This window comes from Pleurodeles waltl, chromosome 1_2 (genome assembly GCF_031143425.1).
Source record: "Pleurodeles waltl isolate 20211129_DDA chromosome 1_2, aPleWal1.hap1.20221129, whole genome shotgun sequence".
Taxonomy (NCBI): Eukaryota; Metazoa; Chordata; class Amphibia; order Caudata; family Salamandridae; genus Pleurodeles; species Pleurodeles waltl.
In genome coordinates, this window is record NC_090437.1 from 780,903,198 (window position 1) to 780,916,688 (window position 13,491).

General features: G+C 42.9%; 1 protein-coding gene across 1 annotated transcript in view; it reads left to right on the forward strand.

Moving 5' to 3' along the window:
- Positions 1-11,960, forward strand: part of MSMO1 (methylsterol monooxygenase 1) — a 50,767-nt gene extending 38,807 nt beyond the window's left edge. Inside the window, exon 6 of the mRNA XM_069243931.1 lies at positions 10,899-11,960. Coding sequence (XP_069100032.1) covers positions 10,899-11,106 — 208 coding nt within the window. The 3' untranslated portion in view covers positions 11,107-11,960. The remainder of the gene's footprint in view (positions 1-10,898) is intronic.
- Positions 11,961-13,491: the final 1,531 nt, after the last annotated feature.

Consider the following 13,491-nt stretch of genomic DNA (forward strand, 5'->3'; position numbering starts at 1 on the left):
GTTTTCAAAAATGCACAGGTTTGGTAGGTTTCCCTAGGTGCCGACTGAGCTAGAGGCCAAAATCTACAGGTAGGCACTTTGCAAAAAATACCTCTGTTTTCTTTTTAAAAAATGTGATGTGTCCACGTGGTGTTTTTTCGGGCATTTCCTGTCACGGGCGCTAGGCCTACCCACACAAGTGAGGTATCATTTTTATCAGGAGACTTGGGGGAACGCTGGGTGGAAGGAAATTGGTGGCTCCTCTCTGATTCCAGAACTTTCTGTCACCAAAATTTTAGGAAAATTTGTTTTTTTAGCCAAAGTTTGAGGTTTGCAAAGGATTCTGGGTAACAGAACCTGGTCAGAGCCCCACAAGTCACCCCATCTTGGATTCCCCTAGGTCTCTAGTTTTCAAAAATGCACAGGTTTGGTAGGTTTCCCTAGGAGCTGGCTGAGCTAGAGGCCAAAATCTACAGGTAGGCACTTTGCAAAAAACACCTCTGTTTTCTTTAAACAAATGTAATGTGTCCACGTTGCGTTTTGGGGCGTTTCCTGTCGCGGGCACTAGGCCTACCCACACAAGTGAGGTATCATTTTTATCGGGAGACTTGGGGGAACATAGATTAGCAAAACAAGTGTTATTGTCCCTTGTCTTTCTTTACATTTTTTCCTTCCAAATATAAGAGAGTGTGTAAAAAAGACATCTATTTGAGAAATGCCCTGTAATTCACATGCTAGTATGGTCACCTCGGAATTCAGAGATGTGCAAATAACCACTGCTCCTCAACACCTTATCTTGTGCCCATTTTGGAAATACAAAGGTTTTTTTGATAGCTATTTTTCACTCTTTATATTTCAGCAAATGAATTGCTGTATACCCGGTATAGAATGAAAACACACTGCAGGGTGCAGCTCATTTATTGGCTCTGGGTACCTAGGGTTATTGATGAACCTACAAGCCCTATATATCCCCGCAACCAGAGGAGTCCAGCAGACGTAACGGTATAATGCTTTCGAAAATCTGACATTGCAGGAAAAAGTTACAGAGTAAAACGTAGAGAAAAATTGCAGTTTTTTTACCTCAATTTCAATATTTTTCTTTTTCAATTGTTATTTTCTGTAGGAAACCCTTGTAGGATCTACACAAATGACCCCTTGCTGAATTCAGAATTTTGTCTACTTTTCAGAAATGTATAGGTTTCTGGGATCCAGCATTGGTTTCACGCCCATTTCTGTCACTGACTGGAAGGAGGCTGAAAGCACAAAAATTGTAAAAATGGGGTATGTCCCAGTAAAATGCCAAATTTGTATTGAAAAATTGGGTTTTCTGATTCAAGTCTGCCTGTTCCTGAAAGCTGGGAAGCTGGTGATTTTAGCACCGTAAACCCTTTGTTGATGCCATTGTCAGGGGAAAAACCACAAGCCTTCTTCTGCAGCCACTTTTTCCAATTTGTTTGAAAAAAACGAAATTGTATTTTGGCTAATTTCTCGGCCTCCTTCAGGGGAACCCACAAAGTCTGGGTACCTCTAGAATCCCTAGGATGTTGGAAAATAAGGACGCAAATTTGGCTTGGCTAGCTTATGTGGACAAAAAGTTATGAGGGCATAAGCGCGAACTGCCCCAAATAGCCAAAAAAAGGCCTGGCACAGGAGGGGGGAAACGCCTGGCAGCAAAGGGGTTAATCCATCCATCTTAATCAAACAGTAGTTTTTGGCCTACAGAACAAATACAAATTATTTGCTTATTATTTGGTTTGTACCAAAGACTAGGAATTGGGCCATAGCATCCGCTTGTCTCTGCCTGTGCCATTCGGTCCCAAAATTATCAGTATATACTTCATATAATTTCCTATGATACTTAATATAACCCAGCGGACACTTCAACTCAAGTTCCCCAGTGACAGTCAACAACAAGGCCATCTCTTCCACCATCATAGAGATTACAGCCAATCCACAGTGTTCCACTGCTGATGAATGTGAGAATTCAGAATCTGGGGCTGTTTCGTAAATCAGTGATTCCCAACCTGTGGTCTGGGGACCCCTGTGGATCCGCAAAGCCTCCTACGTGGGTCTGTGACTGCTTAGAAAATTAACTGATATTAACAGATTAATAAAGTGTATATAAAAGTAGATAAATGTACAGTTGAACATTTTTAAACATACCCTAAATGTGAAGGAATTCAGGAATTTGAAATTGGAGACTGAAAATTAAACTAGTATCATCAGATTGATTCGTGGAAGCAGTGCAGCTGCATCAAACAGAATATAGCATGGACGATGTGTGGCTTAAATTAATTTTAGAAAAGCTCTGACTGTCCCATTAAAATAAAAAATATATATATATTTTATTTGTTTGCAAATTAAATAAAAAGTGTTATTGTTTGTGTATGTATTTGATGGAATGCTTGTTTCTGTATTTTTTGTGTATTGTTTTGTGGTTCAAATCATCAAGAATGTTTAGGTCTCCGGATTCCAATAATGATTCAGTGGGGGTCCCTGGGTTCCAGTAATGATAAAGTGGAGGTCCACAGAAGTCAAAAGGTTGGGACTCACGGTCTTAAATGTTTGATTCAGAAACTCTAAGCCATCTTCTTTTGTCTTGCTGTGCTTCAGCATTTTCTGCTGCCACTGCGTTTCCCTTTTGATCTGTTTCTCTATCAAGTCATTAGGAAATCGTGTTCTAAATTTATTTTTCGTCTCTGCTGTTTAAATTGATCTTGACTAGGAAATCTGTGAGAGATCATCCATTGTTTGCCAAATCCCATGCCTCCTTTGCTTCCATGAAGGAGATCTCACCTTGATCCATACCTTTCAGAATAACTGTTGAAAGCAATATATAAAGGATACCCAGGTTTCTAAGTTGACGTTTTACTGCTAGGAAGTAGTTTCTGTGACTTTGTACTGTGATTATTTAGTCGTGGACAGGCACACCTTGCTGCCATTTACTGTGAGGGAGTCAATTGCTCTTGCTCTTTGTAATATTAGGTGTCTCGCTCAATAGCGTAGCTGTCTCGCCATTACTGAACATTTGGGGCCACCTAGCAGAGGGGGTGTTCTGGGACCATATGAACATGTTCTACCACAAAAAAAAATTGAGAGACCCTTCTGCACCACCACTGTCCTTAACCGATGTTAAAGGTTAGTTCCATTCTGTATTCCTCTGTTTTTTAGGTAGGCGCGCAATACATACCTTATTCCTACTAGGCCGTCCTTCTGCATTCCTGACTTTATAGTCAGGGAACCGTATTCTGTTCAGCATTTCTTCTACTTGGAAATTAACCACTTTTGTATCTGGTTACAGCTCCTATATAGCCTCTTCTATGTGTTCTACCATTTGAGATATTTTTATGGTCTGCTTGTAGACTGTTCACTTCAGGTACTCTGATTCAAGTTTGTTTTCATGCACCTGTGTGGTGTCTTTGCTCACTTCCAGTTTGGCATTTGCCATGTGAAGTGCTTCCTCGCTTACCGGGGGGGGGGGGGGGGGGGGGGGGGGGGCGGCTTTTCAAATTATTTACTTTGTGATGGTGTTGATTCAGAATTATTTGCCTGGGCATTTGCTGCGCTGTAATTGCTTTATTGTTACCCATCATTCATTCTTTTTCATTAGTGGAAGTTCCCAGCACCTCCGCTTAGCCTCAGATTGGCGCTTATCTTTCTTAAATCCTCACAGCTGACAAGGTTTCAGATTGCTATGTGTGACATTTTCATAATTTCAGTGTAATTATGAGTGACATTTCAACGACTATGAGTGACCCTTTCTCACAAGCAAAATCAAGCGATGAAGACGAGGGAACCATATAAATATCGTAATATATTGAGAATCCTATACCTCTCATTGTACACTAGCGCCACCTTGTGGCCTTTGATAAACACTACTTGGAGCGTGTGAAACTGGAACAAGAAGTTTTACCACACTTCAGGACATGGTTATTTTGCATGACAATCTCAGGCATTGCGGTAATGCGGGAAAATGACTGGAAATGTGTTATTCTAACGCGAGAAACGCGACACTTGGCAGGGCTGAATTCTGTCTCACTAGTACATCAATGGAGGCTCCCCCACACCATTTTCTCAAGTATGTAGTGGTTTAAAACGTGTCAGCTTCCATTTTTTCTACCCCATGTTAGTTTTGTTTGCATTGTTATAATCTGTCTTTCAACAAACAAAATCCCTCTGTGCACAGTCTAGATATGAGTATCATAATGCTATCTATCTTTGCACTAACATGTATGCCCTGGGGGAGTTGTTCATCCCTATGCCTTCTGTGGGCCCCTTGATAACGGTTGAGCCAGTGTCATGCACTTTCTTTAAACTTTGGATAGCTCTTACCACCCCGAACGAGGCGTACTATGGGGGTGATGGCCTGTTTTTCTAGTTCAGCTCCTGTGCCCTTCCATGGACCAGTCACCAACAGAATCTGGCCTTAATCCATTTCGAGGCAGTATTGACAAGTTATCCCACAGTCATAAATATCCACCCGGTAGTGTCCAATTGTTTGATGGCAGACAAGATGATGCAGACTATGGGACCTCAGTGTGACTTTAATTAACGCCCCCACCCACTTCTACAAGGGGGCCCATCCCTTAGCAAATTCTTCACTTGGTGGAGCTTTATATACCCAGCTGGTTTGTTTACTGTGAATCCTCACTATAGTTTCCTTTCTTCCTCTGGCCGTTCAGATCTCTCTTAGCAGGCATAGTCCATAGCCACAAACCATGGCCACAGGACGCCTCAGGGATCAGTACAAACCTCCTTTGCTATACAAGATCACTTCTTAACACCACTTCACCTCGCTCCAAGGCCAGCCATAACTGTAGTAGGCCTTTTCTTCTAGTTCTAATTGTGCCTCCCAAATTCAAGAAAACATGCTCAGTATTTATCTGTTTCAACTTCTGTTTCGAAAAGGATCGCCACTTTTAAGGGCAGCTAAAAGATGTGTATATGCACATCAAGGGGCATATTTATACTCCGTTTGCGCCGAATTTGCGTCGTTTTTTTCGATGCAAATTCAACGCAAAACTAATTCCATATTTATACTTTGGCGTTAGACGCGTCTAGCGCCAAAGTTCATGGAGTCAGCGTCATTTTTTTGCGTGAACACCTTCCTTGCGTTAATGATATGCAAGGTAGGCGTTCCCGTCTTAAAAAATGACTCCGATGCATATGCGTCGGATTTATACTCCCGGGCAAAAATGACGCCCGGGAGTGGGCGGGTCTAAAAAACCCGCATTAGCGCCGGATTTTAGCGCCTGGGTCAGGGCAGGCGTTAAGGGACCTGTGGGCTCAGAATGAGCCTAGAGGTGCCCTCCCCTGCCCCCAGGGACACCCCCTGCCACCCTTGCCCACCCCAGGAGGACACCCAAGGATGGAGGGACCCACCCCAGGGACATTAAGGTAAGTCCAGGTAATTTATTTATTTATTTATTTTTTGTGGCATAGGGGGGCCTGATTTGTGCCCCCCTACATGCCACTATGCCCAATGACCATGCCCAGGGGACAGAAGTCCCCTGGGCATGGCCATTGGGCAAGGGGTCATGACTCCTGTCTGTGCTAAGACAGGAGTCATTTCAATGGGGGATGGGCGTCGTAAAAAAATGGCGCAAATCGGGTTGTGGCGATTTTTTTGCCTCAGCCTGACTTGCACCATTTGTGGACGCCCATACGCCATTTTCCCCCTACGCCGGCGCTGCCTGGTGTACGTTGTTTTTTTTAACGCACACCAGACAGCGCCGGCGGCTAACGCCGGCTAACGTCATTCAATAAATACGGCGCCCGCATGGCGCTTCAGAATGGCGTTAGCCGGCGCTAATTTTTTTGACGCAAAACTGCGTTCGCGCAGTTTTACGTCAAAAAGTATAAATATGGGCCCAAGTGTCAGCGATGCCCCTCTCAAACACTGCTGCACTTGAAGTTAACATGTGCTAGTGATATTGTCCATTTAAAGGGCTTCCTCACTCACATTGAACCCAGAATATTTGAAGTTTAATTATATATTTCCATCTAATTGCTAATAACAGCAAGCAAACTTGGGTACAAAAAGGACTAGTAGCAATTAACTGTACCAAATTTACATCATCACTAACAGACAGCGCAAAATCTCACAAACGTCACACCAACACCAGTCTCAGCTTCAAAATGCCCCTCACTGTAGATTCTCAAGGCCTCATTATGGAATGGCGGAAATAGGCTCATAAAATGAGTGCTTGGAAAGAAGTAGTGGTAAGCTGATACAATGGCTACTTGTGGACTTATGTTTTATTGCAAGCAATAGGGACAAAGAAAGGTCCCTGCATGGCTCGAAGAACCTGCAAGTTTATCTTAGCGTTTGGTAGATTTTCATCCCCCACCTCAGTACACCTTCTGCCCTTTCACAGACTTTAAAAGGGTTATTCCAGATCCTTTACCCATCTATGGGGGACATGGATGTCACATATATGTACTTAAAGAAAAAAAGATGCTGGGATGGCTTTCAGAATCCTCAAGAAGGATTGTAATGCAAGGCGTAGTCCTGTCGCAACTGGACTATGGGGATTCCCTGTATGTGGAAAGCCCCAAGTCAGCCATAGAAAGTCTCCAGGTTATTCAGAACGCTGCAGCTCTCATACTTTTAGAAATCCCCAGATTGTATTCTGTAACATTGGCTCTGGCAAGCTTGCACTAGCTACCAGTGACTAAAAGGATTCATTTTAAGGCACTTTTCCAGGCACATCAACAATGTATCAAAAGGGACATAGCTTGATTAAAAAATGTCTCACTCCCTATAACCCCATTAGATCACTTGCTTCCAGCAGCCATCAATTGTTTGAATTACCTAGGGTTAGGAAAACCAGGAGTGAGGGATGCTCCTTCACCTTCCTAGTCCCCAATCTGTGGAACTCTCTCCCAGAACATATAAGGAAAACTGAGTCAGAAATAAAATGCAGAAACTGTTGAAGGCAGCTCTTTTTTTTAGATTTCCTCAGTCAGGCCTTTCCGGTTAGCCATGTGCTCTACAAATCTCCATGAACAGAATAGAAGAGAATACCTAAATGTGTGTGTGTGTAGACGATGTGACATGGCCTGAGCCACAGTAAAATCCATATTTTTTTTTGTTTTATCCAAGTGGTACTTTAGATGGAGGGTTGGAGAGAGCTGAGACAGCTGCTGTGAACTGCAGGGCTCCTCCAGGACATTCCAGGGATTCATTGTAGTGGTTCAGACATTTAGATATGGATTGGGGACAGAGGGCCTCTTTGAAGCTTAGGGAGATTATCCTGCCCTTTCCTAGCCAATTGTTCACTGGAATGCTACCTGCCACAGGGTAACAGGTTGCTAAGTGGGACAGCATACATTTCTATTGAAGCTTTGATTTGGGCCTCTCTTGGCAGCATACTGCCAGTTCCACTGCACCTTCGTGCTAGCACCTGGAAAGAAAAACCTTACCTGGACAGGTCTGAGTGGAATAGGCAAAAGGAGCAGCACTGCTTAGAACCAGTTGCAAATCTGACATTTAAATTAAGCAAATGCTGTTACCAACTTTAATATAAAGATGGTCCAGAAACTTTCAGCAAGTGTGTCAGAATTTCTCTACTGGCACCCAGAGTCCCACACCAGTGGGGACCAACAAACTCTTTTGTGCTTCAGGTATGAGGTGTCTATTCCACTCTCCTTGCCAGGTTCAAGTCCAGAATGTGGAGAAGTTTGACAGCCCACTAGAATAAACTACTTTGGTCTCTGCTGTGAAGTGAAAGACCTAACCCACTGAGAAGGGGCATGGAAAGTGTGCTTTCATGAAGAATACACTACGTAGAAATAGAGGAGAATGATGGAGCTTAGGAAATGATGAACTGTGTTGAAGCTGTAACCCAGGGAGGTTTGGACTGCACTCAACCAGTGGGGGTTGAGGTGTCCTGTGTGTGCCTACAGCATGAGCTGCTGTGTGGAAGCACCCAAGATTGAATGGTCTTCTTCAAGATCCATGAAGTTTTAGTGCACAGCACCACTGCTAGACGATTGTGCCTAGAAATGAGAGGTGCTCATCAACTTATAACTGCAGTTGACATTTGCACGGCTGAACTATGCCAAGAAGGAGGGCGGCACCATTTCACAGACCCACACATTAGATGTTGCCTTACTCACCATTGCAACAGGGTTGGGCTCTAAGGTTTGGGTGGGGGTTGTTGTCAGACCCGAGGAACAACCTGAGGAGGAGGTGTCAACAGACTGCTGATACTAGTGTTGCCTATGTCCCCCGACAAAGCATATGCAGGTGATTAACCATGGACCACAAGTAAGGTTGACTGGTCCAGGGAGAAAAAACAGGTGAGTCCACTTGGTTGGCCATGCAAGAGGCACTCAACCTGAAGCAGCGAAGCTGCCAACCAGTGACGAACTATAGGCTTGGATTGCATAAACTACACTGAAGTACACAAAGGTCCTGTGGAATTATGATCATGTAGGGGTGGTTGGTGGGAATAGTCATACATTTGTGGGGACTGGAAGCAATAACTTGAACTAAAAGGGGGAACTGAACCACTGGAGCTTCCCCACAGACAGCTCTCCTGAGATGTCCTTCAAAGGGCCAAAGGCAAATGTGTATTACCTCACAAAACCTGTCCCTAGGGAACACTCGAGAGTGTCATGCAGGCTGAAGTAGGTATTGACTTACAAGTGGTATATCTTTTACAGTGCCCTCGGATGAGTGTGTACAGTAAATACTGTTAGGATTAAAGTGCTTTTCTTTTCTGAACTAAAGTACTGGCTAAACAGTGGTTTATTATTTGTCATCGGATGTTTTATTGAATGCTGGGTCTCAGTCGAGGCTTGCGAGTGGGAAAAGTGGTGGGGCAGAGGGAGCAAAACAAAAATAAATAAACTTACCTTAAAGACGCCGCTGCCGCACCGCCACCACACCCCAGGCACAGACTCCCAGCTTCCCCTGTGCCAATCATGACGCTGCTCAGAGCAGCATTATGATTGGCTGGAGCGCCCTGGAAGGGTGCTCCAACGCAGACTGGGAGCTTGGGCCTGCTCTCTCCAACTCGACAACATAGTGCCAGGTTGGAGAGAGCCCTTGTGAGCATCTGTATTTGGCCGTCCTGAGACAGCCGCCCAAACATATATGTGCACTGATGCGAGTTCTCTGTGCACTCCCCTAACTGCTTGTCACCCCCACGACCCTGCCTCTTTAAAAGTAAAACAGTAATATAAACACAGTTTATTATTGTTTTATTTCTAAAGATTTGCAGCTCCTGCTGCTGCTGGTGGGGGGGCAACGCTCCTCTGCCATAGCGGAGGAGCCGCCCCTGCTGGGTCTCTTATGCCATGTCACCTGCCAGAATAAGTCTTGGACTACTCTACTCCACCACTCTGAAGGTCAAGTACTAAAAGAGTATTTGTGGTTCTCCGTTTTGGGTTCAATAGTAAGATTATGCCCCAGCATTCCAGTGGTAAAAGGCTCTGATTGTCAGAATTTCAGCCCAGTAATCCCTGATTGCCTTGGGATTTCTGAAAAAGATCGCACACAAGCATATTCCTCAAAAACAAAAATAAGTAAAAAATTGTGCTGCTACCTAAAAGTAGCAGCTATATGCTTTTAATTAACAATGTAAAGATTCAAATAAAATAACCATTGCATATGATTTCACTAGAACAGTTCATGTGCTTCCCAGCTGGTAGGTGCACTCAAACCTATATAGAAAGCCTTTTAATGTTAATGCACTTGCAAGGAAAATATGATTCTTATTGATTTGAAGAAAATATGCTGTTGGCTTTAATAATGTGTAACCTGAAGGCAAAGTTAAAACATACGAAGATGATTAAAAAAAATATAAGTATAAATAAAGTAGAGAAAAACAATCATTGCAAAGTCAGTGGGTCTGGCATTGGCTGCCATCATTTTGTCTTTATCAGAGTCTGTTTTGAAGTTTAAGTTTATTGTTTGATTAATTACAATCATACAGTCATATTAAACAAATTAAAAAATGATCTCATTAACTACACATGCATGATAACTCAAGATTAGGCATGTGCAAATTATTCTCAAAAACCTATGCAAAAAGATGCTAAAGTGCTGAGTAGTAATTATTCGTCCTTTGACCTCTGATCCTTTGTTGTTTGATACTAAACTTGTGCAGCACAATTCCCTCCGATGTAAATTACCTCACGAAATGGAGCAACTATGAATCATTGACAGGCTATTCAAGAGTTGTTAAAGTTCTGGACATTAATACTCCATTACTGCCTTCTAATTAATTATATAAAAATGTGTTAAATAGTTACTCAATTAATAACTCCATTAGCTAATCTATTAGTTAATTATTATTTGACAATATTCATGAACTACTTGTTACAGGACCTGTGCAAAACGTCACTAAAGTGCTTAACATTGAGTCACCGTCTTTTAGGGTATCCGTTTCTGGTTATTAATTGGGCATAGATAAAACATACATAAAGCATTAAAATGCAAATGCGTAAAGTGCTGGGCGTTAAGATAAGGTTGAAAAAAATCTTTCCAACTCAGTCAAGAATTTAACCCACTGTCAGATAAGGTGAATTGACTTGCCAGATAAGCATAACATATGTGCTTTACGACATGTTCTTATACCTGCCTTTAAAAATAGAGGTTATAAAAGAATTTGGTGAGCACACACTAAGTGCAGTCATGTTTCTTGCAGATAACTACAGAGTCTGGATAGGCCCTAATTTAACCATTTTGGAATGCCATCCTTAGTTGGGTATCTGCAAGTCTTAGCTTCAGAAATGCATTCCTCATGTGTGATGAAAAGGAGATTGTCATACAAGGCTGTATACCCAGTTCTCACAAACATTATTTTGAATTTGAGCGCCGACCTCCATGGAGCACATAATAACCAGAAGTTTTAAAATGCATTTTTAGCCTGTAATAAAGTATTTAACATAATCTCATTCTCTTGCAGTGGCTATGACGTTCCGCTGAACCCACTTCATCTGCTGCCCTTCTACGCTGGTTCTCGTTTCCATGACTTCCATCATATGAACTTCGTGGGAAACTATGGTTCAACTTTTACGTGGTGGGACAGACTCTTTTCAACAGATTCGCAGTACAGCGCCTACAGGCTCAAAGTGCAGGATCAGGCATTGATGAAGGATAAGAAGGCAAAATAAAATGACCTGTTCAGGACGTTTGCAATTCTCCCACTCTTACCAAGAGATAGGTGGTACATGCAGTTATAAAATGTTCCAGAAATGAAGTGGCTCGCCAAGTATGACAACTGTCTCGCTTGATGCTGGATGTTTGCAAAACGAATGTACCATTCTCCTACTGCAGTATCTCCTAATGGCGATTCTTTCAGACTCTGATTTTATTCTGATGAGATAATGGTGAGAAGGATTAGACTGTCGATGGTCCAAGGCGCATTTCCAACAATAGTCATTCCAACATGGTCGCTGGACAGGATGCTTCCTATGAGTTGCTATGGAGGTGTGTTCCAGGACTGACCCAGGCTGTGTTACTGCGTCACTTGCAGAGGCTAGCACGCAGTGTGGCTATGCCATTCTCCTTTGGGGGCTATCTATCCTACCTCTGAAGTAGCAACTTTCACTTTGCAAACATGCTGACTAATGCCACTGCAGTAGTTTCTTCACAATGATGTTTTATACACATGTGCTTATATTTTTGTTACATTATTTAATGTTGACAAGAAAATAACGTTATCAGATATTAGTGGTGCATGAATGTTGCCGAACGTGGTCAGCATGTAGACGTAATTTTTTTTAAATGTGCGTGACTTAAAAAACAAACAAATTAAGCACATGGTTGGGCGCTGTTGTATAAGGATGATGATCGATTAGAAATCGGCTGACAAATCAGATTCTTCCAACCGCTAACACATTGAAGTCCAGCATTTATTGCATTGTAAATACCGACATTTCTAAGTGCTTTATTTTATCTTGTTGTTGTCAGTTTGAAACATTCATGCAGTGATTGCCTTCTAATAAAAAAACAATGACACGTTTAAGTATTGTGTTCGGAAAGTATTATAAAATGTCCAGTTTTTAACTGTTATTTCTGTTAGTCACGTAGAGGCCAAATTTTATCCTGGTGATAAGGATATTCCATCGCAGTAGTGATGGAGTATCCTTACCCCCAAGAAGATGGTCTGCACACCTTATTTATATGTGGTTAGACCATTGTTGTAACCATGGCGGTGAGTACTGTGTCTCTGCCATGGTTAGACCCCGGTCCGACGGCCCAATGGAGTAAAGGCTCTCGGACACTTGTCTACAGGGAGTGCAGAATTATTAGGCAAATGAGTATTTTGACCACATCATCCTCTTTATGCATGTTGTCTTACTCCAAGCTGTATAGGCTCGAAAGCCTACTACCAATTAAGCATATTAGGTGATGTGCATCTCTGTAATGAGAAGGGGTGTGGTCTAATGACATCAACACCCTATATCAGATGTGCATAATTATTAGGCAACTTCCTTTCCTTTGGCAAAATGGGTCAAAAGAAGGACTTGACAGGCTCAGAAAAGTCAAAAATAGTGAGATATCTTGCAGAGGGATGCAGCACTCTTAAAATTGCAAAGCTTCTGAAGCGTGATCATCGAACAATCAAGCGTTTCATTCAAAATAGTCAACAGGATCGCAAGAAGCGTGTGGAAAAACCAAGGCGCAAAATAACTGCCCATGAACTGAGAAAAGTCAAGCGTGCAGCTGCCACGATGCCACTTGCCACCAGTTTGGCCATATTTCAGAGCTGCAACATCACTGGAGTGCTCAAAAGCACAAGGTGTGCAATACTCAGAGACATGGCCAAGGTAAGAAAGGCTGAAAGACGACCACCACTGAACAAGACACACAAGCTGAAACGTCAAGACTGGGCCAAGAAATATCTCAAGACTGATTTTTCTAAGGTTTTATGGACTGATGAAATGAGAGTGAGTCTTGATGGGCCAGATGGATGGGCCCGTGGCTGGATTGGTAAAGGGCAGAGAGCTCCAGTCCGACTCAGACGCCAGCAAGGTGGAGGTGGAGTACTGGTTTGGGCTGGTATCATCAAAGATGAGCTTGTGGGGCCTTTTCGGGTTGAGGATGGAGTCAAGCTCAACTCCCAGTCCTACTGCCAGTTCCTGGAAGACACCTTCTTCAAGCAGTGGTACAGGAAGAAGTCTGCATCCTTCAAGAAAAACATGATTTTCATGCAGGACAATGCTCCATCACACGCGTCCAAGTACTCCACAGCGTGGCTGGCAAGAAAGGGTATAAAAGAAGGAAATCTAATGACATGGCCTCCTTGTTCACCTGATCTGAACCCCATTGAGAACCTGTGGTCCATCATCAAATGTGAGATTTACAAGGAGGGAAAACAGTACACCTCTCTGAACAGTGTCTGGGAGGCTGTGGTTGCTGCTGCACGCAGTGTTGATGGTGAACAGATCAAAACACTGACAGAATCCATGGATGGCAGGCTTTTGAGTGTCCTTGCAAAGAAAGGTGGCTATATTGGTCACTGATTTGTTTTTGTTTTGTTTTTGAATGTCAGA